Source organism: Bidens hawaiensis, unplaced genomic scaffold, assembly GCF_021521415.1.
Source record: "Bidens hawaiensis isolate Kalapana, Puna unplaced genomic scaffold, B.hawaiensis_p1.1 tig00019115_1, whole genome shotgun sequence".
In the NCBI taxonomy this organism is placed as follows: Eukaryota; Viridiplantae; Streptophyta; class Magnoliopsida; order Asterales; family Asteraceae; genus Bidens; species Bidens hawaiensis.
The window spans coordinates 221,484-245,473 of NW_027492905.1; the positions used below are offsets into that span (position 1 = coordinate 221,484).

A 23,990-nucleotide genomic window follows, 5' to 3' on the forward strand; every position below is an offset into this window, starting at 1 on the left:
ATTGAAGGCATGAATATAACATTTCTTGAAAATGCATCTCGGTTGTTATAAACACACTTTGCTATAAAACAATTGAATCGGAAAATTCACATAAAAATACACATACATAGCTTTTGAAGACAAGTTGAGACCGTTGGTTGACTTTTTTCAGGTTCTCAGATAGCAGGAACACTGAGGGAGCCGGTGTTTAGCAGGCGTGGTAATATCTGCATCAACCAGTAGTAAACTAAAATCAGGATTCTGTTGATAAAAAAACTTGTAATAATAATATATGGTTTTATGGTGCAGACCTCTCCCAGCCGTGCGCTTATTTTCAAATCTACAAAATCATCAGCTCGGGTCTCGCCTATATTAACAATTGCTGTAGCAGCACCAGCCTCATGAGCTGCTCTGTTGTACAAATTCAATTAGCGTCACGTTATTAACCAAAAAATAGTAACTATCAGATGAAAGAAAGACGGATAAAGAACTATTTGTACCTGACAAGTCGGAAAGCAGACATGGTCATAACCGATGAACCGAGGACAAGGAAAGCATCACACCCTTTAGCAGCTTCCATAGCTATATTAGCTCTACCCATTGGTACATTATCGCCAAAAAATACAACCTTCATACACACACAACCACAATAAGATCATCTGTATTAGCTCTATCCTAACACCTCAAATGGTATTTAAAAAGGCTATAGAGGAAACTAGACAAACCACCTAAACTATATTTTAACTAAATGAAACTTAAATTATTAAATCGTTTTATTCAATAAACAAGATTATTATTGTAACAATATGTTTATTAGATTCACATTAGACACAAAAAAATGATTTAGCCCGAGAAGTGAAGGCAACAAACACAAAATATTTATTGCGGAAAAAATCAGCTATACTAAAGCTTAAAAGAGCCCTAGCAGAAAAAAAATTAAAAAAACTGACTCCTCAGTAACAGCTGAATTTTTATATTTACTATTCCATGAATGATGACTGGAAAACAAAGTAAAAATAATACGAAAAGTGTTCGGTTGTTAGTCAAATGTTTAAAATGCCCTAAATGATACAAGGATTTTTAGACCAAAATAAACCAATTACAATGGGCAAAATAGCTACAAATGCTCAAAAAAGGAAAGAAATGTTGCAGTTCATATATCTACCGTCAAGATTCTAATGACTACATACTAACAAAGTAACAAGAAATCAAAATGGAGATGACAAAAGTTACAGGATTTTCCTTACATCGGGTTTAAGTACTCCATTGCATTTAGAGCAAGTTGGTATCTTGAAATCTTCTTCCCAGAACTTTTCATCAATTTCAATATCACCATCCGGCCTTTGCTTCATCCCGAAACTCTTATCTGAGTTGCTGTCATAAGCCAGACTCTCTATAGCTGCTGCCCACTGCAACAAAATATAATTATATTTCATCACGTATAACAGCAAAAAAACAAAAGGAGGAAAACCATGTTATAAAGTTAGAAATTAATGCTTTGAAGGTTTGACCTTTGGGTTTAGAGATTTCAACTGGTCTTGAAATACTTCACGTGGATAAGAAAACCCGCAATCCAAACAAGCAACGACATAGACGGTCCCATGTAACTCAAGTGGATTGCTACCGGCACGATGATGCAACCTGGGAAACGAAATAAAAATAAAAATAAAAATAATAATAATAATTAAATGGTTTTAAAGTAACTTAGTTGGTAAATTTTGGAGATAAAGCTGACCTGTCAACATTTTGTGTAATCATAAAGCTTAATCGATTAAGTTTTTCTAAAGATGCTAAAGCAGTATGAGCAGGACTAGGCTTAGATCCATTGAACTTCCTCCATCCTGCATAACTCCTTGCCCAATACCGCCTTCGTGCACGGCTAGAACGAGTAAATTGATGTGCATATATGAGAAGTACAAAGCAATATTCCATTATTATCCATCAAAAGTTGAACATGATATATTTGAATAATTAATAGTTAGAAAAAAATTTAATTGTTGGAAATCAAATGCCTTCAAATTACCTGATGAGTAATTGGCTTGAAACCAGTACTATAAGCTCCATTGGGGCTGCACTTATAAACAATGAAAGTTGTTATTCTTTACAAGATGAAAGACTTTAACATTGAAGCATAGCAACCAAGACTTGAGTCTGCTTTTGTACAATTTGATATAAATATTAATACTAATTTTTCAAGTGGTTCATCTATGCAACCAGTTAATGCATAAAACTTTCTATTACAAGTTACTCCAAGTCTCCTAGAGTCCTTGTAAACTTAAGACTTTTATTGAAAATAGTGTTGTACTATTAGACACACTAACAGATTAACATAAAAGATATCAAATATTTTGAAAAAAAAAGTATTTCATACCCAACCCGTACCAAAAATTTACCCATATTAAATAGCAGTTTGTTAAATCAAAATAATGCAGATATAAATTGGAATTTTGGATGTACCTTCTATAATCAGGAATCCCACACTCCGTGCTTATCCCGGCTCCCGTCAAAGCAACAAGTTTGGTACTGCACAAAGTTAGGAATGCTAAACCTCTAGAGGCTGGTTAAATGAGCTTGAAACTTTAAAAGCTTACCTTTTATCAACAAATTCATACAAAAGATTAACATCTTTAGTACTTGGTGGATCTGAATCTGGGACCACTCTCCTATCTTTTAAAGAACTTGATGGTGGTATATCAGCACCTTCCCAAGTGGTACCGGGAGTTGAGATTCTACACACTGTCTGAACATACTTAACCGAACCTCCAAAGGATAATGTTGTTGCTTTCCCATGAAACTTACAATACTTTCCAGCTGGATTGGCAGCAACTGTTCCCTTTAAAGATGATAGATATAGAAAACTATAACAGTTTATTATATACACTTGGCATTCAAGATTAGCATGCATTACTTGCCTGTCATAAAATGTGCAAGAATTTCCCTAGTGTTTTTGAAAGACTGCATATCAATTAGAATACATCAGAAGAGTGTCGGTAGTAGTTATAAAGCTAAATGATACGACAAATACAATTTTAATAGTATTAAAATCTTTGTTCTCAACTTTCAACTAAATCAGTTTCACAAACTTTTGAAATCCAAATGAGTTTCTGCCCTTAATTTGCAGTGGTATTAATATGTAAATGTAAATTAGGAGGACAAAGATATAAAATGTTCTAATTGTGTATCATGTGATTTCATCATATGGTGAAATCCTCATAATATATAAACACAAAATCATTCAATACAGACGAAGATGACTACGATAAAACCAGTCTAAACCCTTCTAGAAAGAAAATTGGTTTATTAACAGCTGTAGTGTAGTTAGAGGTGCAAATACCGGTTAACCGGCTTATGGAGTATCGGTTACTAACCGTAGCCGGTTATTTCTTTGATGGCTAGCTCAGCTGGCAAGGTTCCAGCAAATTAGTTCTGAGGTCAGGGTGATGCTAGGTTCTGAGTTCGATTCACGGTTGTGACAATATTCAGGGATGTTTACCTCCTGGGACGGCAGACGGGCATTGGGTGTTAAATTGTAGTAACCCCTTTGGGGCCAGACACCATGTTTGAACCTGGGCTTGCCCCCGCGTAGGTCTTCCTTCGGCGCTTTAACGCGCAAAAATGTAGCCACTGCGCTACACGCTGGTCATTGGTCTAACAGTCAAAACTTTTTTATTGTCAATAGCCGATTACGGTTCCTAACCTGTTTTTTGTATGAAACCCATAACCTATGTAGCCGGTTTGGTTCAGTTAGAAACAGGTTAACCTTATTAACCCAAACTTTATTACTTGGTAAAATTAATCGGTTCCTGCGGTTAATATGGATTTCTACTAGCAATTAATAAGCAGTTTCGATTAGGTTAAGCTGTTTGCACCTCCCTGTAGGTGTAATATAACTTAGTTAGCCTAGGTGTCTGTCTATTAAGTAATTAATTAATTAATGCTTGGGCAAATTGAATTTCAGTAACAACTTCCTATCAAACAACAATTAAACACAAATTCAAATAAAATAAAAGAAAAGCATTACTCCGTCCTAAACTAGGGTGGTTATTCAGTGCGAATTTAATAAATGAATGGATGACTGAACAAATTACTAAATCACAGCAAAATAAAGGGGATAAGTAGCTTACCGAAAAGATGAATTGGGAAGAGATACACGTGTCGCCATGGCCATTGGAGCTCTGTATTGAACAACAACAGAACAAGGAAACAATCTCTAATGCTTCAAGTGGTTTGGTGATATTTCCACGTTGCCAGATTTTCCACCATTTAAAATTTAAATACCAAAAAGGCAAACTGACCAAACCAGGGATGACCAAATTCACTATCGAATTTCAATACCGATTTGGTACCGTCGGTACGGAATCGGTACCAAAGTTTTTAGTGTACTGATACCCAACCAAATATTTTGGTAACAATTACCGATACCAAGAATTTATGATTTTCGAGACTGGTATTTTCATTACTGGTACAGTATCGATCTCATCCCTGGAGCAAACCTCGGGATAAATTTGGCATTTTACTCTAAAATATTATTATTTTTTTATTAAGAGTATTTTAGTATTTTTTACGTTAGCTTAACGGAGTTGGTTAATTAGACGGTAAACTTAGAGATGATCAAAAAAACCGGTTCCGGAACCGGAACCGGTGGAACCGAACCGGTTCCTACCCGATTTTTGTAGGAACCGGACCCTATCTGATTCAACCCGATGATCCGTGACCGGTTCTTGCATTTCTGAGTGGGGGCGGGTAGGAACCGGAACCGGTTAGGAACCGTTTCCATCCGGTACCGGTTAGGAACCGGTTCTAGCCGTTGGATCGAGTATAGCCGTTGGAAACCGTTTTTTTGGCCGTTTTTTGACCGTTGGGGTAAAAAATAGCCGTTTTTTTTGGCTCCCCCAAGCACCCCATTACTAGTATAAATAGGTATTTGGTGTCATGGGTTCATCACAACACTCAAAACGCAAACCCGAACGCAAAAAAATACAAAAAAACGCTATTACAACGTTTTGAGTTCTCTAATCTTTTGTTTTCTCTTTTTCTATATTTATATTTGTTGTTATGGTTGCCTCACAATCATCGGTTGGTCAAGGTTCCAACGCCGAACCAAGTTTCGTTCTTATTGTTCCTCATAATCGTAATCAAGAGATTTTGTGCAATTGGGATTTGGTTGAATTGAGTGACCATTCATTGAAGGCTCGGTGCAAGTTTTGTGGGGTTTATTTAAACCCACTTTCGAATTCAAATTTGAAGAAACACATCGAAAAACCGTATTGCAAGGCGTTGAAAAAGAACGTCGATTCGCAACAAACGCAAATGGATAGTGAAGGCGGAATATTTACATACCAAATTGATCGAGTTCAAGATCGTATGACGAAGTTTGTGATTCAAGAAGCTTTGCCGTTTAGCCACTTCGACAACCCTCGCTTAACCGCCATGATTCGAGATACGCGTCAACCACAATACACTCACGTAAGTCGTCATACTCTTAAACGTTATTGTTTAAAATTGTGGAAGAAGGCCAAAGAGGTACTAATTGCATATTTTGAAAATATAAATACGGGAATAAACTTAACTAGTGATGTTTGGTCGGCTCCACATGGTCTACCCGAATCTTATCTTTGTGTCACCGCTCATTGGGTAGACCCGTCATCGTGGGAAATGATGAAACGCACCATTGCTTTCGAACTCTTTGAGTATCCACATACGGGAGATAATTTGTTTGAAATTTTAGATTATGTTATAAAAACTTATAAACTAGAAAATAAAATATTTTCAATGGCATTTGATAACGCGTCGAATAATACATCGGCGGTTGATAAATTAAAATTAAAATATACGCCGATTTGCAATGGTGTATTTTTTCACTCAAGGTGTGTTGCACATATCATTAATTTAATCGTGCAAGACGGACTTGCTTCGGATGAGGTTACATCGGTTATAAACGATTTTAGACTAATGATACATGAAGTTTTTAAGAAAAGTAAAAAAAGACAAATGGATTATAGAAAATTTTGTAAAGATACGGGAAGAAAAGCTTTGGGAGCTAATTGGGATGTACCTCATCGATGGAATTCCACTTGCATAATGTTTCAAAGTGCTTTGGAACAAAGAGAAACTTTACAAATGTTTCATTCTAGTCTTGCCGAGAATGATTTGGCAATCCCCTTTTCAAATGAGAAATGGGAAATTATCAATGACTTATCGACTTTTCTTGAAGTTTTTAAAACATCAACTACGAAACTATCGGGAACGTATTATCCGACAAGTCCCTTGGTTCTTTCGGAGTTATTTTTAATGGTTAACAATCTTAAAGAATTTGAAAATAAAAGTCCAACGTTTTCAAATATCATATTACCAATGAAGTTTAAATTAAAAAAATACTTTCTTGAATTGCCACCGGTTTTTACTTGCGCCGCCGCTTTAAACCCAATGTTAAATGTTACGGGGGTTGAATGTGTGATAGACGAAATTTTTTCAGCCTTAGATATGCATGAAATTGACCCAAACTTTTCAACAGAGGCAAAAAATTATTTTAACTTGAATTTTAAATTTATGTATGACTTTTATTTAAATAAATATAGGTCAAACATACACATGCCTATGCCGGGGGGGTCTTCATCAAGTTCAAGTGCTACTAGAGTACGAGATCCCATGATTAGCCTTATGAACACCATTCGCAACGTAACGGCTAAAAAACAAAGGGGTAACACCCCTTCAAGCGAACTAGGAAGGTATAGTGCAAATGATTACTCTACCGGTTTATCCGAAGAGGAATATGGCACTTTTGATGTTTTGGCTTGGTGGAAGGTAAAGGAAACCGAGTTTCCGATTCTTGCCACCATGGCCCGTGATTTACTAACCGTCCAAGCTTCTACGGTAGCTTCGGAATCCGCTTTTTCTCTTAGTGGCAGGGTAATATCGGTGAGAAGAACAAGACTAAATTCGGAGTCGGTGGAGATGTGCATTTGCTTAAAGGATCACTTGGACTCAATCGATCGTATTCAACACGTAACCACTCTCGAAGATGAAACACCACTTGATGTTCGAATGCACGACGAACAAGAAGACATTTCTGCAAGTAATTCCGAGGAAGAAGTCGCCGCTCAATAATTACGACGAACAAGAAGGCTTTTCTAGAAATAATATGTCACAACTTTATATTTATAAGTTTAATGTTTTGTTAGTTTGTTTTTGAAGATTTTAAAACATGTAACCTTTTTTTTTGAACTTCTTAAAGTAAATAAAATGAATTTTATGTTAATTGTTTTTTTTATTTTTCATGGTATACAAATACAAATCGTAGTTTAGAATCCAAATCGCAAACGAAAAACGAAAAAAAAAAAAAATTTTACACTGGAACCGGTTGGAGTACAGGAACCGGGTTAGGAACCGGTAAGAACCGGTTAGATAGGTTAGGGGTCCGAGGGTGGGAGAACCGGTTCGGTTCCCTGACCGGTTCGAGCCTGGAACCGGTTTAAAATGGGGTTTTGAATATAGGAACCGGTTAGGAACCGGTTCCGGTTCCTAGTCCCAAACCGTTTTGAACATCTCTAGGTAAACTCTCATATCTCGTGCGTCTACGCCATATGCAAATGAGGTCCAAAGAACATCTATCGAACGATATATGATCACTGGTTGAAAAGCAAACTTAGAAGCCCACACCAAAGGTTAGATAATAAACATATCAAACCCTGAGCCTAATTATCAAGCCATTCTCTACTGTTACAAGCTTCAAAGAAACCATTTACAATATGATTCTTCTGATTTGCCGCCATTTATTACGACCCTACAACCCGTTCCATTAACCCAACACGATTGACACTGTCCAATACGACCCTTGTTACATATCGAGCAATACGATCTACGAGGCTAGGGATCTATTTCAATGCAAATTTGATTTACATGAAAAACAAAAGGTATTCGAATCAGGATACATAAGAATCACGCACATGCTTGTTTTTGGAATAAACATGATTGTTTTTAGGATAAACAAGAACCTCATATACACTATGCTCTTGAGATATTTGCCCAATGCTAAATTTACATACATTTACTTATTCACATGCAGCGCAGTTCCTCGATTCTTATGGCTTTTACTCCCTTATTCTGTTTGACGGTTATTTGTACTTGTATAGATCAACTTTAATGTTTGGCTAATCACCCGGGTTTGACTGCACATTCAAAACTTGAGCTTGAATAAAAAGACGACAGGTTTCTTTGTTTGTAATTAGTTGCATTCGAGTACAGCGCCCGTGTGATTGAACCCACAGGAGATCTGCAACGCTTTCACACTCCCACCGAAGTCAACCATGGTAGGTTCAGCATAATCTACATCATCCCCTAGACCCTGCACCCACAAAACTTAATTATATGTTACATGAAGATTGAAGATTATGTCCGGGTGTAAAAAAGGAAATCAGTGAACGTGGAAACGAACCAACTGCCCGCCAGAAGAATGCTCGGCTTCAAAAAACGTGCCCATGGCACCACCCCAGCCCCAAGTATACACATTGCCTTCTGAATATGCATGACACAGAATTTAGCAATAACATATATCAATGTATCAAACCGAAAATAAGAGCACCGAATATTATGGTTTCTAACATAGAGGTACCTACCAGAAATAGCAGCTGTATGTTTCCACCCACAGGATACCTGCCATATACAACGTGTCACGCTACTAACTAAGCCGGTAGAGGACGCAATTTTGACCCAACTATATACTAATGGGTCCATTTAGGTTATGTTGTATGTTTATCGGGTCAAATGGATTAGACTAAAAGATTTAACTAAAAGAAAACAAGTCAATCGGATCAAGCAGGCTAAAAGGTTGAAAGCCATCCAAAATGTATTTAAATGCATAAAACCTTCTAAATATTCTCATGATAAAAAAACAAGAAGTTAAATTTATTGTAGTACAGCAGTAGTAAACTAGTAATAGTATAGTTTTGTAATCACATGTAGCACATCAATTACAAACAAGGTTACAGAGAAAAGAATAAGAGAAGTTTGTTCAAGGCCTAGCCCACTTTGACCCGTACTAGAATATGACACTAACCTTGCTAACAGAATTCCTTAAGAACGGGCCTTGCACTCTTTCCGGCACATGAACAGCATGTGTATCGCTGTAATAAAAGAACATAGCAGTTAACTCCCAATGTAATATGTGTGTTTGGCCCATAAATATCTGGGATGAAGTATTGATGACATACCCGGTGCCAAGACAACCATTTTCATTGGAGCCCCATGTATACAATTCTCCACCACCTTCGTCATAAAGGTATAAATTCGAAGTTAGAAACACAGAAGGCACGTGTGATAAATCAAAATAATCAAAGTGATGAAGATATTACTGGTGATGACGCATGTGTGATGAGCACCACATGCAACTTCTTTAGAGTATGGTAATTCCACTATCTTAGATGGAGTTGAAACAGTACTTTCTGATCTTGAGGCCTACATAGACTTTGACAGTTCATAATCACGTTGATAAAAGAGTCAACTTTATATAAAAATAGTTCATATTTAATATGCAATCATGATTTTAGCACTTACCAGCTTCTGTACTGCTTTTTCCCCAAAAACATATACGGAACCATTTTCTGAAATTCAAAAATTGATGGTTATGGCATGCAAGTTTGACCATATAGAGTAAAAAGAATATAAGTGTCAGGTATAATAAGAAAATAGAAGATGAGGTACCATCAATGCATGCTGAATGCAGCATCCCAGCTGCAACACTTTTTATCTGTGATATATATGAAAATATTAATTTAAATTTTACACATCAGATATGTTAAAATGAAGAGTATCTATAAATACCATCAAATTTGAGAGATGTTATAGTCAATACCTTCACGCCTTCAAGTTCCTTAACAAGCCTTGGTGTATATTCACTGCACAAGAAGAGAACTGACAGGTTATCTTCTTTTTTGAAACATTAGTCACTCGATCAATATGGTGAAATAACAAAACAAACAGATATAAACTACAATATACTACATAGTAAGGTAATCTTTAGGTTATAAAACCAACTTTTAGATAATGAAAAGAAACCTGGTAGAACTCAAAAATCCCAAGAGGCTCGATTTGTGTCCATGACCAAGCCTTCCCGATTCTCCTCCGCCCCAACTTAAAACCTCGCCTTTATCTGAAATACGTGCCAACCAATATCAGAATACAAAGATTCAAAAGAAATCGAAAATCTTTATTTTTCTAACCTGTAACAGCAATAGAGTGATCAGAACCCAAAGCAGCAATCTTAATAGGAACACCATTCACAAAATCCACTTTACTAGGGACTGGAATCACTTTTGATGCCTCTGTGAAGTTCAAGATGTGGACTTAGCCCTTTATTTCCAATTACAAATAAATAAATACACTTCATGTAACAGATCATTCAGCATTATATGCGCACAAGAGAGTTAACAGATAAACATCTTACTCTTTCCAAGACCAAGTTGACCAGTGGAATTCTTTCCCCACATATAAAGTTCTCCGCTTTCTGCACTTCAGAAGCACATTTGAAGTTTCATATAATATCTTTAATTCTGTATGGAAACCTTAGATGTACAAACCTGTAATAGCTGAAGAGTGATAATAACCAGCTGAAATTTTCACAATGTCCTTCGGGAGTCCAGAAACTTCAACTGGCTCCTGCAATGACAGCACAATCCACGTCAGATGAAATTATTATAAAACTTAAGATATAATTAAAGAAAATCCTACACTCTGTCTATAATGCACACATTTTTTCGGTTCTTCCTAACTATCTTTATACTCTTCTTATTAGACAGAGTTTGAATAAACTCAGATTTGACTAGACTCTAGGGTTTCATGATTATGTTATCTATATACATCCGTGTAACTCCCATATTCAAATACAAAAATGTTTATAATTACCAAGTGTATCTCTTTTCAACATAAGACTTTATTGTTTCATTACAAATTTTAATTTTTTACCCAAAATTACTAGCACTAACTCAAACTACAACGAATTTAAAGGTAGCATAAGATAGCAAATAGGTAATATTCAACAGCAATTACCAAGAAGCACAAGATACCGTACAATTGTGTAGCTTCTACCATCTTCCACACCCAATTGTCCACAGTCATTAAGCCCAGCAGCATATACATTTCCAGTGTCTGTGAAACAGATACCAATTCATCAAACTCATATTTAACTTTAATTATTTTTAAATTGCTAATAAGTACTAACTTAATGCTGTATCAAAGACACGCCTTTTTAAGTTGTCATAATAATTACAGACAATCAGACATCATGAGCACATTTACATCAAGATACTAATCTTACTTTTAAGATCAACTAGGGGTGTGTATGAAACCAAAACAAGAAACCGACGGCTTAGTTTTATGTGTTTGTAAAAACCGAACTTTCGATTCTGCTTCGGTTTTGCGTGTAATTAAAACCAAACTGAACTTAAATACTTTCAATTAAATTTGAAGTAATTTATAATAATTTAATATATAACTTAACCCAAATATTTTAGCCCAAATGTATAATAATCAGATTTAACTAACAAAACAATTTAGGCCTAATTGTTAAATTTTGACAAATTTTCTTTTTAAGCCAAAATTTTCAAACCCAAATGATTAAACCGAAGAAACCTAACAAAAACAGAAACTGAACAGTTTTTAAAAAACTCAAAAACCGAAATCTCGGCTTTTGGGTTGGTTTTGGCCTAAATGTATAATATTCAAATTAATTATAAACAAAAATAAAAAGACAATTTAAGCCTAAACTCATTATTTTTGGCCAAAATTTTCAAGCCCAAATGACAAAACCAAAAAACCCGAAACCGAAAGCTGGTTTTCGATTCGGTTTTAGCCCAAACCCGACCCGACCTATAAACACCCATAAGATCAACAACCCATATGAAACAAAATCAACCTGTTAAAAACAATGTATGCGCTCCACCACACGCAATCTCTCTAAGGCTCCCATCTCCAAAACCCGAAACAAAAGCCGGTCTCCATTTCGACTCCAAGCTACCGAGACCCAGCCTCCCGTAATCACCATTACCCCATAGAGCCACAAACCTACGATCCTTAACACTTTCAACACCATTAGCCACTTCCTGTTCTTCACAACTCAAAACCCTAATAAGCCTCCTTTGACCAAACCTTAATTGTGCGTTTCCTGAAGCTGATCTAGCAATTTTGAACATTAAGCGTGTGGCAATCGACATTGGGTGCCGGAAACAGGTTGATTTGGGATCATAAGACGAGTGATTGGTTCGGTTTTGTGGAACATAGGAGAATGTCGTGGAGTGTGTTGCTGCCGGTGGTGTTTTGGGGGTGATATTATTATTGTTTTTATATGTTTGGGAGAATGTGAATTTCCAAAATTACCCTTGAATGAGATTATTTTAGTTATTTTTTTTTTAATAAAAGTTACTTTGAATAAAAAATTGTTAATTCATCATCAATTTTAGTAGGGGCGTGTATTAGATTAGTTTGAGTTGGTTTTAAACTAAATTCGTAACTCAGATATGGCGGGTGTTGGTTTTGGTTAATCAGCTTTGAAGGTTATGGCGGATGAGATTTGTTAATTGGGAATTTAGGTCTAGCTAAAAATAGCTCAAAACAATATAATTGGTTTGGAAAATTTGGGTTTGAAATTTATTGAACATGAAAAAATTATCATTGCACATTTGTATATATTAGAAAAAAAGAGACAATGGCCAAAACTTTAACAAGGGTGATCAAAATGGGCATTTTGGAAATTTTCTCATCGTTTGGGTGTTGGGTGAACTAATGTGTATACTTCATAAAGACCTTTTTCAAAAAGCGAGTTAAAAGGTGAGATTAACGTCTTTGTTATGAAAGTAATGAAAAAGAAAATTAGAATTTTTTTTTTATAGAATTTCTATTGTTGTGATTGTGAATTGTGATATCATAAGTTTATAAATTATAATATATAATCATTACTTTAAATCCAATGAGGTGAATTGTTAAAGAATGTAGTTCTTGTATCTATTGGGCTACTACTACAAAAGGTATTCCCTATCTATTACCACTTATATAGAGAAGAAACTGAGATTTGTTCTTCGTTTAATTCACAAATAAGAAGCATTTGTATATGAACCAGGGTAATAATATGTCAAGATGTGCATTATCTACTTAAGATCGGTTTGTTAAAGCTTAAATAGGACTAAGCTTAGTTTATTTTGAGCCTATATTAGATGTCCACCCACAGTCATCACTAACCACCGTAAAAGTATATTAGTGGGTCAACTCATTTAAGTACTTTTTTCCTTGGAATAACTCGTTTCAACCCAAGTCCATTTCGGTCGAAACCCGTTTTGACCCAAACTGATCTAATACTTCTTAAGGTGACTCGTTTGGATCTATACCCAGCTTCACCCAAACCCGCTCTCCCATTGTGTTATCTCTATCAAGCTTTTAATTCAGCTTTTACGGTTAAAAACAACTACTTCTAATATAGGGCGAGTGTTGTTGCACAAGCACTATCCTATAACCTGTATTTCTGACATTATACTTATCTAATATTACCAAGAGTTTGGAATATCTTTTGGAAGGAAATATGCAAAAGATCCTGTGAAACAATGGAGCACCAAATACGCAAAAAGGCTTCATTGTTCGCATACATTGTTCTAGTAAAAAACACTCAAAATGTTAAAATAGAAGACAAGATATAAATTTCGAGATACCGCCATATTTAAATCTAGTTAAACATTCTTATAGAATTATATGGCTACAAACCCAAGTATACCACTTTTGCTTTTTCTGAGGCTCGCGGAAACATCATAATATCCTTTGCAATGTCGAGTTTTTTTTCAGCATTAGCAGTAGCTCTTGGTCGGATAATCATATTTTCAAGACGTGGAGAATGATCGAGTAGTAACTCTTTTGACCAAACTTTAATTTTGTGTTTCCCGGAACTAATCTAGAAATTTTTAACACGAAACGTGTGGTCGACATCATGTGTCGAAAATAGGTTGATTTGCGAGTGTTGATTAGTTTTTCTTCATGATAGTTATAGAAAACGTGATTAATAAGTGTTTTTATATGTTTGGGAGAAACTTGAGACATATTTAGAAGAAATCGTATTAAGTATATATGAATGGATCTCTTTAAAACCGTGGATCATAAAATACATATTAGATACAAGTAGATAGTCTTTAAATAATAAATTATATCTGAATATTCTCTTGTTGAAATAATTTTCACGAATATTAATGAAATATAATTTTTGATGAACATATACTTATTCTTTAAGTCAAGTAATGTTTGAGGTGTTGCATGAACTAGTAATGTTTGAAGTGTTACATAAAGGCCTTTTTGAAAAGCGAGTTGAAAAATAAGATCAGCGTCTTTGTTACGAGAGTAATGAAGAAGAAAAATAGAAAAAAAAACTAATAATAATAATAAATATAGAATTTTTATTGTTGTGATATCATAAATTATTATTATACATAATAATTTACTAGTTTGGTGCCGCAAAGCCATGTTATGCTAATTTGCGGCACCTTATTGTTAGTATTTTTTCTGTTTTGTTTTAGTTTCGGCCCATAATGAACGTAATGAAAACCTACCGAATGTGAATTTGGTTTTTTGTTCTTTTTTTATTATATTGTTTTAGTTACGATACTGTGCCGAACGCGACGGAAACCGACCGAATTCGCTAGACTCGCCGAGTTTTGTTTTTAGTTCCAGTATAATAACGAAAACCGTCCGAATGCTGATTTTTGTTATTTTAGTTCCGGTACCGTAACGAACATGATGAAAACCGACTGAATTCGCGTAGACTCAACCGCCTCAATGACTGGGATCAATAAAAGTCGGGTTTACCAATGATCGAGTTTTACTGACCGATGCTACGCCATAGGTCCACCGCAATTTTTATAATTTAGTTGTTTTATTTTTGTTTTAGTTCGATACAACAACGCACTTAACCAAAATCAACCGAATTCGCGTCGACTTACCGTATCAAAGCTTGGGTTTTACCGACCTGCCCGGCGCAACACGCTGGGAAAAAACTAGTTTATAATATAATCATCTTTTTTTTTACCCAATGACATTGTTAAAGAGTGTAGTTCTTGTATCTACTAGGTTACTAGTACAAAATGGTAACTATTCTTTTTCTATAATAACTTACACTTTATAATCACTTTTTACAAAATCTATAACTTCTCTTAGGATTAGAATCGCTTAATATATAGATTAGCTAAGATTTGTTCTTTATCTATTTGAGATCCACTTGCTTAAAGTTAAACATAACTCAGCTAATTAGTTTATTTTGAGCTTATATTAAATCTCACTTAATGAACGAGTCCGAGCCAAACCTTCATACATGGAGCTTTGCTAGGCTCAGTATTAAGCTTGTTAGCTTCTCGAGTTGTGTTGATTGAGCAACCAGTATTTCGTATTATTTGTCTCCTTGGTTGAAGAGTTACTTGGTGAGTTGCATGGCCCCACTTTTGAAGATTGCTAAGGTGTTGAGTATTCACCCAAGCTTTTAAAAGGATTCATCTACCTCTACCAGTCATAACCATCAACATTGTCGCCCTACAACCGTCACAGTCACCACCTATCTATCAGAGTCGGCAAGACCATCACCTATCACCAGTGTCACTACCACATCCGCCATTCTCGTGTCACACTGTCACCTCTACCAAAGCTACTGCTAGCACCAACACCTCCACCTTCGTCACGTTCACCGCATCCACTCACAATCGTCACTAGCCGCCGTAAAAACATATTAGCGGGTGAAATTATTTAAATACCTTTTCTTAGAATAACTCGTTTCAACCCGAGTTCATCTTGGTCGAAACCCATTTTAACATAAACTGATCTAACCATTTTTAAAGTGACTCATTTTGACCTATACCTAGTTTCACCCAAACCCGCTTTTCCATTGTGCTAGCTCTCCCAAGCTTTTATTCAACTTTTACAGTTAAAGGCAACCATAAGTATAGGACGAGTGTTGTCGCACAAGGGTCATCTTATAACTAAGCCTCAATCTCCTAGACATTATACTTGTTTAATATCATCAAGAGTTTGGAATATCTTTTGGAAGGAAATATGCAAAAGATCTTGTGAAACAATAAAGTACCAAGTATGCAAAAAGGCTTCATTGTTTATTGTTCTAGTCAACAGCACACCAAAATGGTAAAATAGAAAACAAGATACAAAATTTCGAGATACCACCAAATTTAGATCTAGCCAAACATTCATATAGAATTATGGCTACGAATCCAAGTATACAACTTTTGCTTTTTTTGAGGCCCGTGGGAACATCATAATATCGTTTGCAATGTCGAATTTTTTTTCAGCATCAGCCGTAGCTAATGGTCGGATAATCATATTTTCAAGATGTGGAGAATGATCGAGTAGAAGCTTTATGAAAAGCATCTCTGGTCTTGATCCTTGTACAAATGTAAGTTCTACAGTCTGCAACTTGAACAATGTTGGCATACAATGCGGAGAATCTAAATAGCTAAATGTTAACTCCAAATCAACCTCAGGCCCCTACAGAAAGGACATAAAAGTTGAGCAAAGTCTTGCCATCATGTTTTACTGTATAAACCGAAAAAGTATTAACAAAACTTTAGCCTTGTTTACCATTTGCATATGTGTCATGTGAAGTTTTTTCAAATTAGGTGAGCTCCGAAGCATGCATAGAGCAACTTTAAGTCGATTCAAATGACAAAAACAAAATCTTCGGAACTCCAATCGCTTTAAGCATTTAACCTTATTTGGAAGCCACTTTGGAAACTCTCTTGCAGCCAAAAACTGTGTGGTGAGAGTGAGATTGTAAATTACAAAAATAACAAGTGAACTACATGTAGAATGTTTTTGTGCAAACACTAGTTGAGACTTACAAAGAACAAAGGTTAAACGTTTTGATTGGAAAGTTTGTGCCATACCTTAAGAAAATAACCATCAACGGAAAAATATAGAATCTTGGGCAACTTGCTTATCATCATCTCCAGATTAAATCTTTCAGCTCCAACAATATTTTTTACGGATTCTTTCGAACATATACGAACCTCATTAAGGCGTTCACTATGCAATAATCGAAGCAACATGGCATCAGGACACCTAATGACACGCAAGGTCCGCAAATTTTCAGACTTTATATTGAAATTGTTTACATTGACACAACTATTGAGCTTCAATCTCTTAAGTCGTGGTAAGTTGATCACAGTTCCACCTAAGTTCCCCTGAAAATCAACTTCCATGAGAAAAACATATTCAAGATTAGGAAATCCTTGAAACTCAACTGGTGCCTTGAAGATACAGTTACGTAATGCCAACCGCCTCAATCCTTGACAAGAGAATACCGAGGATGGAACTCGATAAATCTTATTATTTGAATTCGTAATGTTGAGAATTTTGACATTCTTTCTTGATAAGAGAACCATCCATTGATCAACTTCTTGAAAGCTATCAAACTCTATATTCTTTGGTAAATAGAGAACAAATTTCAAAATAGGGCCCTTATGATTGATCATAATATGATTTGTAGTCCTTATAAACCCATTATGCCTGTAACTTGCATAGTTTAAGAACTTTCTAGAGAATTCATAATCTATAACCAGTCTATTCATTGTTGTCCATCTATACCTCCACGTTTTTGATAGAATACTTGTTCGTACCGCATCTTTGATTGGGAGCCGCTCTAGAATCGGGTTTATGAAATCCTCTGGCAAGTTACTGGTGATGTCCTCATCAGCAAGATAACTTGCACACCTCCTCTTATGATTCTCTGTCATTATATTAAAAAAAAACATGATTCAATCAGTTTATGATTATAAACATATCAAGAAACGTGAAAGTTTGTAAAATAGAACTTACCCATGAATCCCACAAGCAATCAAGAGATTGAAAAGTGGAAGAACTGAGAATTTAGGGAATGAAAAACCTTTTGGGAGTTTTGATATATCAACAACAACAAAAAAAGGTGAGTTCGGGTTAGAATTTCCTATTTTAACGCTTCTAAATTTTTGGTATATCTTTTATTTGAACGACAAGGTTTAATTTTTTTTATCCTGGTCTTGGTTTCAAAATTAATTAATTAGAAAACAGAAATACAAAACATAATTAACAAAGGTGAAATAAACCCTAGCATAAAAAAATTACTAGTTGAGCCACGCCAAAATGAAATTTGCCGACTCTTTTCACTTACGGTAACAGTAAGGGCATCCATAGTAGAGTCATGCCAAAATAAAAAATGTTTCGTGACGGCACTATCATGGAGGCAGTGAAATTTTTCCTAGATTTTTGTGTAATAGATTAAATTTTCTGGTTCGGGTCAAGTTATTCTACAAATGAGGACAAAAAATGAGAAGAATGAGATAGATTTATAGTCACACCAAAAACCCCTAAAAAATAAAAAAATAATAATAAAGAAACATAACTCAAAATTTAATAAAAAAACAAAAAAAAGTAAAAACACAAAAATGTTTCCACCGTCTTTTTTATTCTCAAAAAAAAAGAAAAAACTCAATGTTGAGTGAAAAATACCACTGTGTCTTTTTGTTTATCATTGTGTTTTGTGTTTTCTTTCGTGATTGATTGTGTCTTTTTTTTTCTTGATATTGCGTTATATTACTCAATATTGTGTCATATTTTGTTCGGCGTTGTGTTATATTTGCGATCTAGTGTGTATTTTTATAGTTATAATTGTGCATTTTGTTCATTTTAATCATCGTGTCTTTTCATCGTTTTTTTTTACGGGAATGATGGGGGAAACATTTTAGTTTTTAACATTTTTTCGTTTTTTATTTTTATTTTGAGTTATGATTTTTTATTAATTTTTTTGAATTTATTTTTAAGGGTTTTTGTATGATCACAAAGCCTTCTCACACTTCTCATTTTTGTCTTTCTTAGTATTTTAAATTTACCCTAGTTTTGTAATCATTTACTAGTAATTACTGTTTTAATATTTTCCTAAATATTTATACTAACTAATAGTAAATTTCATAAAATAATTTCTTAAATTAAAAAATGCCAAGGAAAACATAAAATTGCAATAATAATATAACGAAATATTGTGGTATTTGTTTCTATTTTTCTTTTCTTCCGCAAGTATACGATCAACCCCATGTGCCAAATGATCAAAGTAAGTACCAAGATATTTCATGTTGTGGATTTGCTATTTTCATATTTAAACTTGACTATGCATTCAATCTTTTCGTCTAACTTGTCCATTTTCTTTTGATAATCAAAGCTTGGTTGAAGATGTTTGTTTTTTACCTATATTTCTAGCCAAAGATCTTTTTATCTTGACCCAGCTTGGTGGTTGCTTCATGGGTTTTAGACTCATCATCCGTGTCATTTAAGTTGAGGCAAGAACAATCATCAGAACAAACTCGAGATGAGTTATTACGGAATGAGATGCCATTTTGTACTTTTTCTCAAAATGTTCCGCTGTTTTTCCATATGAAATACTATGCCCATTTCAACTTTATAAATTTCACATGTTTGTACATAAATATCGTGGTCATTTTGACCGCTACGTCGATTGTTATAAAGTTGAATGTGTATACCTTCAAACGTTTCCAACTTTTAGATGTATGTCCCTCAATTTGGACGCTACACTGTCGGAATTACAGTATTCACCCCGGCCTTGTCATTGCTCAATAAATTTTTTCACTAGTCTTTTGTCAAAATATCATGCTTGTTTTATTATTCCCTATAATATACAAATAATAAATATAATAGCAAGTATAAATAATATCAAAAAATATATACAATAATAAAAAATACTTAATACCGATAGCCGATTCCTCAGAAACATCCACCCAAGCGCTTGCCAATGTAAGTTCCTCCAAACCCGTCCATTTTTAATATTGTCGTTTTGTTTTTTCTTCAACCTCTAACGAAGATGGTGTCACACCCAACCTATGGCGGAATATGCCGGGGCGCGGCAATTGTATCATAGCTCAAAAAACACTAAAGTAAATACACATGTCAATATCTAAATTATTTATTTCATATAATTCAAATACGCAAAAACACAAACATTGTCACATGTCTTTAATTCATCATGCAACCTAAGATCTAACATTCCTTAGCTTGTTTTTTCATCCAAAAAGCTACCTCCACAATCCCTACTCCACCGATGTAAATCCAACAGTCGAGTACCTCTCGTCCCTGCCATCGCCACTGCCTTCCATCTTTTCCGAACTTCGACGTTCACTGTAAGTGAAATTTACAACTCTAGAAAATTTTTTATTTGCTAAAATTTTCTCATGATTAGATTGAAATTAGTCATTAGGTTTTTGTGTATTTGTAAGTTAAAATCAATGTATATAGCATTTGAGAAATCATATTAAAAAGACCTAGGTTTAAAAAATCAGTTTATTTTAACAGTTTGCAAAAGTAAAAAAACAAATAGCCTTCTTATTACATATTACAGACCTTTGGTCCACCTCTTCTTCTACAGAGGTCTGCAGATGTGGTCCACAACTACATACATTTTACCTATAAAAAAACAAACTACACCTTAGTCTTTTAAATGAACAATTTTTCGGCAGAGTGGGGCAAACAACATAGGGATCAAACGAATAACCGTGTTAAGTTACGTAGTTTCTAGTTTTAGGTTCTTTATTAGGGGTGTGCACGACACAAAAAAAAAAAAAAAAAAAAAAAAACAGCTCAAAACCCAACATAATTAAAAATTGACGGTTCAGTTTTGAATTTTAGTAAAAACTGAAATATCTGTGTTGACTCGGTTTTGTGTTTTGTGAAAAGACCAAAAATCCAAAAGAACCGATCTGTTGAATGGATTATGTTATATAAACTTAGATATTTGTTTTATTTTTAACGTTAATCAGTTATTATTGGTGCATATTTTGTGTGACAACAACTTAATAGATATGTCGTGTTTTGTAATCAAGTCTGTAATGCGTTTGTGTTTGAATGTTATGTAAACGGGCTTCGAATGACAACAAACTTAAAAAGCGGAGTTGTTTAGTTCGCCTCTAATGGACCAGGCAAACTTGTCTTGCTATATAAAGACAAGTTCAGTTTAGGTTTTGGTAGTTGATTCCAGCCCTTTCCAGCCGTATTCTAAAGCAGACGAACAATTGGTTCATGAGTTCTCGTTTTTAGGTTGATTGCAATTAATTTACTATCAATAGAAGAATCGTTTAAAGTGATCTCGTTATTATTCTACTTGTTTACTACTCATTAGCATTAATCAGAGGAATTCCGCACCTCTTATAGAACGTTTCAGTCTCGTCGAGATCCATTCCAAGAATCTACAATTGGTATTAGAGCTTTTGCTTGAAATTGTGTGGTTCGGGATTGATTAACGAGTTGTTTACGATTGTTTTAACGAGATTTCATGACCAAAAACATTCACAAAACCCATCCTCACTAAAATATCACCCTATTAGTTCATACGCATCACGTCCAGTCGTCACAAACCCTAAAAATTTCGATTTTGGGAAGTTTTAGCCGTCTAGGCGAAGTTGTTGCTGGAGTTTCTCAGACCCGGTGTAGTTATCTCAGGCAAAGTTACAAGTTATGTGAACTTGTAATCCAAGTGAAGTTACCTTTAGATGAACTTATAGAGGCGAAGTTATACTTCGATAAACTTAGTCAGGCGAACTTAATTCTAGTGACTTAAACTTAGAGCCACGTATAACCTCCCGTATAGCCCTATATAGGATGTACGTATAGAGGGGTGGGGGAGGGGGAGAGGTGTTGAGAGTTCCTAATAGAATCCATGAAGAATCTAAAATTTCACCTTGGATCCACCGCTATTTAAGCATACGCAAATGAACCTAAAATCTCACCTTGGAGAAACAAACTTCTTTACTTTTTTCCCCTTTATGGGACACATCTTTTCACGACAACAAATCCAATCATGATCTTTACGCTTTCTATTGGTGAGTTGCTCCAACTATAAACCCAAATCAGCCACACAAATCAATAAAGATGACCTATTTATTTTTCAGTCTGGTTTTAACTTCCAAATATACAAACAATCAACAAATTGATTCACAACACAATCCACATGCTAGGGGACTTACCAACCAACAGGATGCGAGACATTGTGGTGGTGGCGGTGACGGGGTGTGATTAGAGAGGAGAGAGTGATAGAGAGATGTATAAAATTTTTTTTTATATATTAACTTTTTCTAGTTTTTATTTAAATTTTTTTTCAAAGTTAATTGTATAACTTGTATAACTGTGTTACAGACACATTATTTATCACAACCCAAACAAAAAGCACTTTATTTTATACCTAATCTTATTAATATTACTAATTTAATAATAGCAAGTGTGACTTCATATCTTTTATTGGGCGTTACATCCTCGTTACTTGTAACATCTTTTTTAGTATTTTCCCAATCGTGCCCATACCCAATAATCTAAACCAATTCAAACTTTCACCACATCTAATCAACTAGCTAGCTCCCGATTCAGCGTCCCTCTTCAGCCCCCAATCATGCAACCGAAGCCGCAGCTCGGCCGCACCAATTAAGAAGTGCACGGCCTGAATCGGCGTCAAAATCTCTATAACCGCCTTCAACGTTGCCATCCTTAACTCATCCGCAAGATGCAACACCTCTTCCAACCCATCCGTCTTCGGCTCCAAAGCCGATTCCACTCTCCCATCATTCTCGTGACTCTCATCCCCTTCCTTCCTCATCATCTCGGATATAACATTGGAAAGCTCCACCATGGACTTGTCCGCAGCCGACTCTTGCACCGTCGCCATTTTCTCGCTTATATTCCTCTCTTCCCTAACTGTTTTCTTTTGTAACTCATCAACTAGGTTAATCTGACTCAAACTCAATCCGCCTAGGTCGTCCGATGTAAAAACCGGAATAATTAGGTTAGTTAAACTAGCCTCAAACTGAATACCTGACTTGGAGTACAACAAATGGATTACTGTCGTTGGTCTCCACCCAGCTATCCATAAAAACGCATCCTCAAGTGAGGTCAACCACGTGGGTGAAAACATTGAAATGACGTCACCTTTGGCTGCTACTGATTTCATCCTGTAGTATTCTTCGTAGTGTGTTACAGATTGCGCAATCAGGAGGCGTAAAACCGAATCGTTGGGATCACAGTTGTGGTTGTTTGCGGCGGAGATGAGTTGTTGAAGGTTGGTGTTTAGTTCGACCAGCCAACCGTCGAAGAACCTGTGGAAGATTTGGGGTGGGGTGTTTTTAGGTTCTGTCATGAGATGTGTAAGTGTAATGTGTTGCTTAGGTTTATTAACTGTACGTTGTCATATACTCATATGTTGTATATGTAGAAGATTTGTTCAATGGGCGCTACCTGTTTTGGAGATATTTACAAAACATGTCCCTTTACTTATATACTTCGTTCTAATTTCGTTCAATTTTCAGGAGGATGCTATTACAATAAAAGATTACAAAGTTAGGAAAGTGAACACCATCTTAAGATTTTATTACTATTATTATATTTATTATTAGTAGTTGTATCATTAGTATTATTTGTTATATATTAATCAGCAAAAACAAGTTGTGATGCATACTTAAGGGATCCCATACTTAATATTAATTTGACAATGTGTCACTTTTATTTGTATGCTAAGCTAGTATGGCTTATGCCATTCCTAACCATATATCCTGCTTAACTTAAGAGGTTTACACTTAAATCTCATTTTGAGAAATTTATTATGATCGGTCGAAAAACAACATTAAAAGCAACATTATAGGAATAGGCCGCATGTGATTTTTAGAGCATCTACAACAACAAATATCTACAAACCGTCACATAATAGCTATATGCCTACATCATATTCCAAACATTTTTTAAAAAACCCAAACTTTTTCTACAACAACAAACATTCACAAACCTCATTAAAATATATTATAATTGTATGTATGCATGAGAGAGAGAGAGAAAGAGGTTGGCCCCACAAACATGCCACCTTGCAAGTTTGTTACAAGTTTGCATTCACAACCCAACCTCAACAAACTTGCTTCACGACAAGGGAAGTTTGTCACCCAAGTCCATTTCTTTGCCACATAGATCCA

General features: G+C 35.1%; 4 protein-coding genes across 4 annotated transcripts; all 4 read right to left on the minus strand.

Moving 5' to 3' along the window:
* LOC143557780 (NAD-dependent protein deacylase SRT2-like) lies at positions 1-2,884 on the minus strand. The gene is made up of 9 exons (XM_077046775.1): positions 2,571-2,884; positions 2,437-2,502; positions 2,003-2,048; positions 1,715-1,875; positions 1,491-1,620; positions 1,227-1,388; positions 480-607; positions 291-390; positions 1-206 (listed from the first exon to the last, which is right to left on the minus strand). Exons 1-9 carry the CDS (start codon positions 2,882-2,884, stop codon positions 156-158), a joined length of 1,158 nt encoding a protein of 385 aa, XP_076902890.1. The 3' UTR covers positions 1-155.
* Positions 2,885-8,077: 5,193 nt separating this feature from the next.
* LOC143557759 (ultraviolet-B receptor UVR8-like) lies at positions 8,078-12,277 on the minus strand. Its single transcript, XM_077046755.1, has 15 exons — positions 11,888-12,277; positions 11,045-11,121; positions 10,554-10,632; positions 10,421-10,480; positions 10,197-10,298; positions 10,033-10,126; positions 9,830-9,872; positions 9,679-9,724; positions 9,532-9,578; positions 9,330-9,432; positions 9,189-9,243; positions 9,035-9,101; positions 8,595-8,631; positions 8,414-8,493; positions 8,078-8,323 (listed from the first exon to the last, which is right to left on the minus strand). Exons 1-15 carry the CDS (start codon positions 12,183-12,185, stop codon positions 8,204-8,206), a joined length of 1,308 nt encoding a protein of 435 aa, XP_076902870.1. The 5' UTR covers positions 12,186-12,277; the 3' UTR covers positions 8,078-8,203.
* A 3,932-nt stretch (positions 12,278-16,209) lies between these two features.
* Positions 16,210-17,824, minus strand: LOC143557782 (F-box/FBD/LRR-repeat protein At1g13570-like). Its single transcript, XM_077046776.1, has 4 exons — positions 17,821-17,824; positions 16,890-17,731; positions 16,585-16,755; positions 16,210-16,491 (listed from the first exon to the last, which is right to left on the minus strand). The coding sequence occupies exons 1-4, from the start codon at positions 17,822-17,824 to the stop codon at positions 16,210-16,212; spliced, it is 1,299 nt and encodes a 432-aa protein (XP_076902891.1).
* A 4,560-nt stretch (positions 17,825-22,384) lies between these two features.
* LOC143557760 (protein DOG1-like 4) lies at positions 22,385-23,169 on the minus strand. The gene has a single exon (XM_077046756.1). The coding sequence runs from the start codon at positions 23,165-23,167 to the stop codon at positions 22,385-22,387; it is 783 nt and encodes a 260-aa protein (XP_076902871.1). The 5' UTR covers positions 23,168-23,169.
* Positions 23,170-23,990: the final 821 nt, after the last annotated feature.

Excerpts from the sequence above, each read along its gene's own strand:
- LOC143557780 (XM_077046775.1), bottom strand. The coding sequence starts at position 2,884 with ATGCATGCTAATCTTGAATGCCAAGTGTATATAATAAACTGTTATAGT. Across the intron at positions 1,389-1,490 it reads TGAAATCTCTAAACCCAAAG|TGGGCAGCAGCTATAGAGAG; the intron begins GTCAAACCTTCA and ends ATTTTGTTGCAG. Across the intron at positions 608-1,226 it reads ATGGAGTACTTAAACCCGAT|GTTGTATTTTTTGGCGATAA; the intron begins GTAAGGAAAATC and ends GTGTGTATGAAG.
- LOC143557759 (XM_077046755.1), bottom strand. The coding sequence starts at position 12,185 with ATGTCGATTGCCACACGCTTAATGTTCAAAATTGCTAGATCAGCTTCA. Across the intron at positions 11,122-11,887 it reads GCATACATTGTTTTTAACAG|ACACTGGAAATGTATATGCT; the intron begins GTTGATTTTGTT and ends TCTGTTTCACAG. Across the intron at positions 8,324-8,413 it reads ATTCTTCTGGCGGGCAGTTG|GGTCTAGGGGATGATGTAGA; the intron begins GTTCGTTTCCAC and ends TTGTGGGTGCAG.
- LOC143557782 (XM_077046776.1), bottom strand. Across the intron at positions 16,756-16,889 it reads TTGATGGTTATTTTCTTAAG|TTTTTGGCTGCAAGAGAGTT; the intron begins GTATGGCACAAA and ends CTCACCACACAG. Across the intron at positions 16,492-16,584 it reads ACATGACACATATGCAAATG|GGGCCTGAGGTTGATTTGGA; the intron begins GTAAACAAGGCT and ends TCCTTTCTGTAG.
- LOC143557760 (XM_077046756.1), bottom strand. The coding sequence starts at position 23,167 with ATGACAGAACCTAAAAACACCCCACCCCAAATCTTCCACAGGTTCTTC.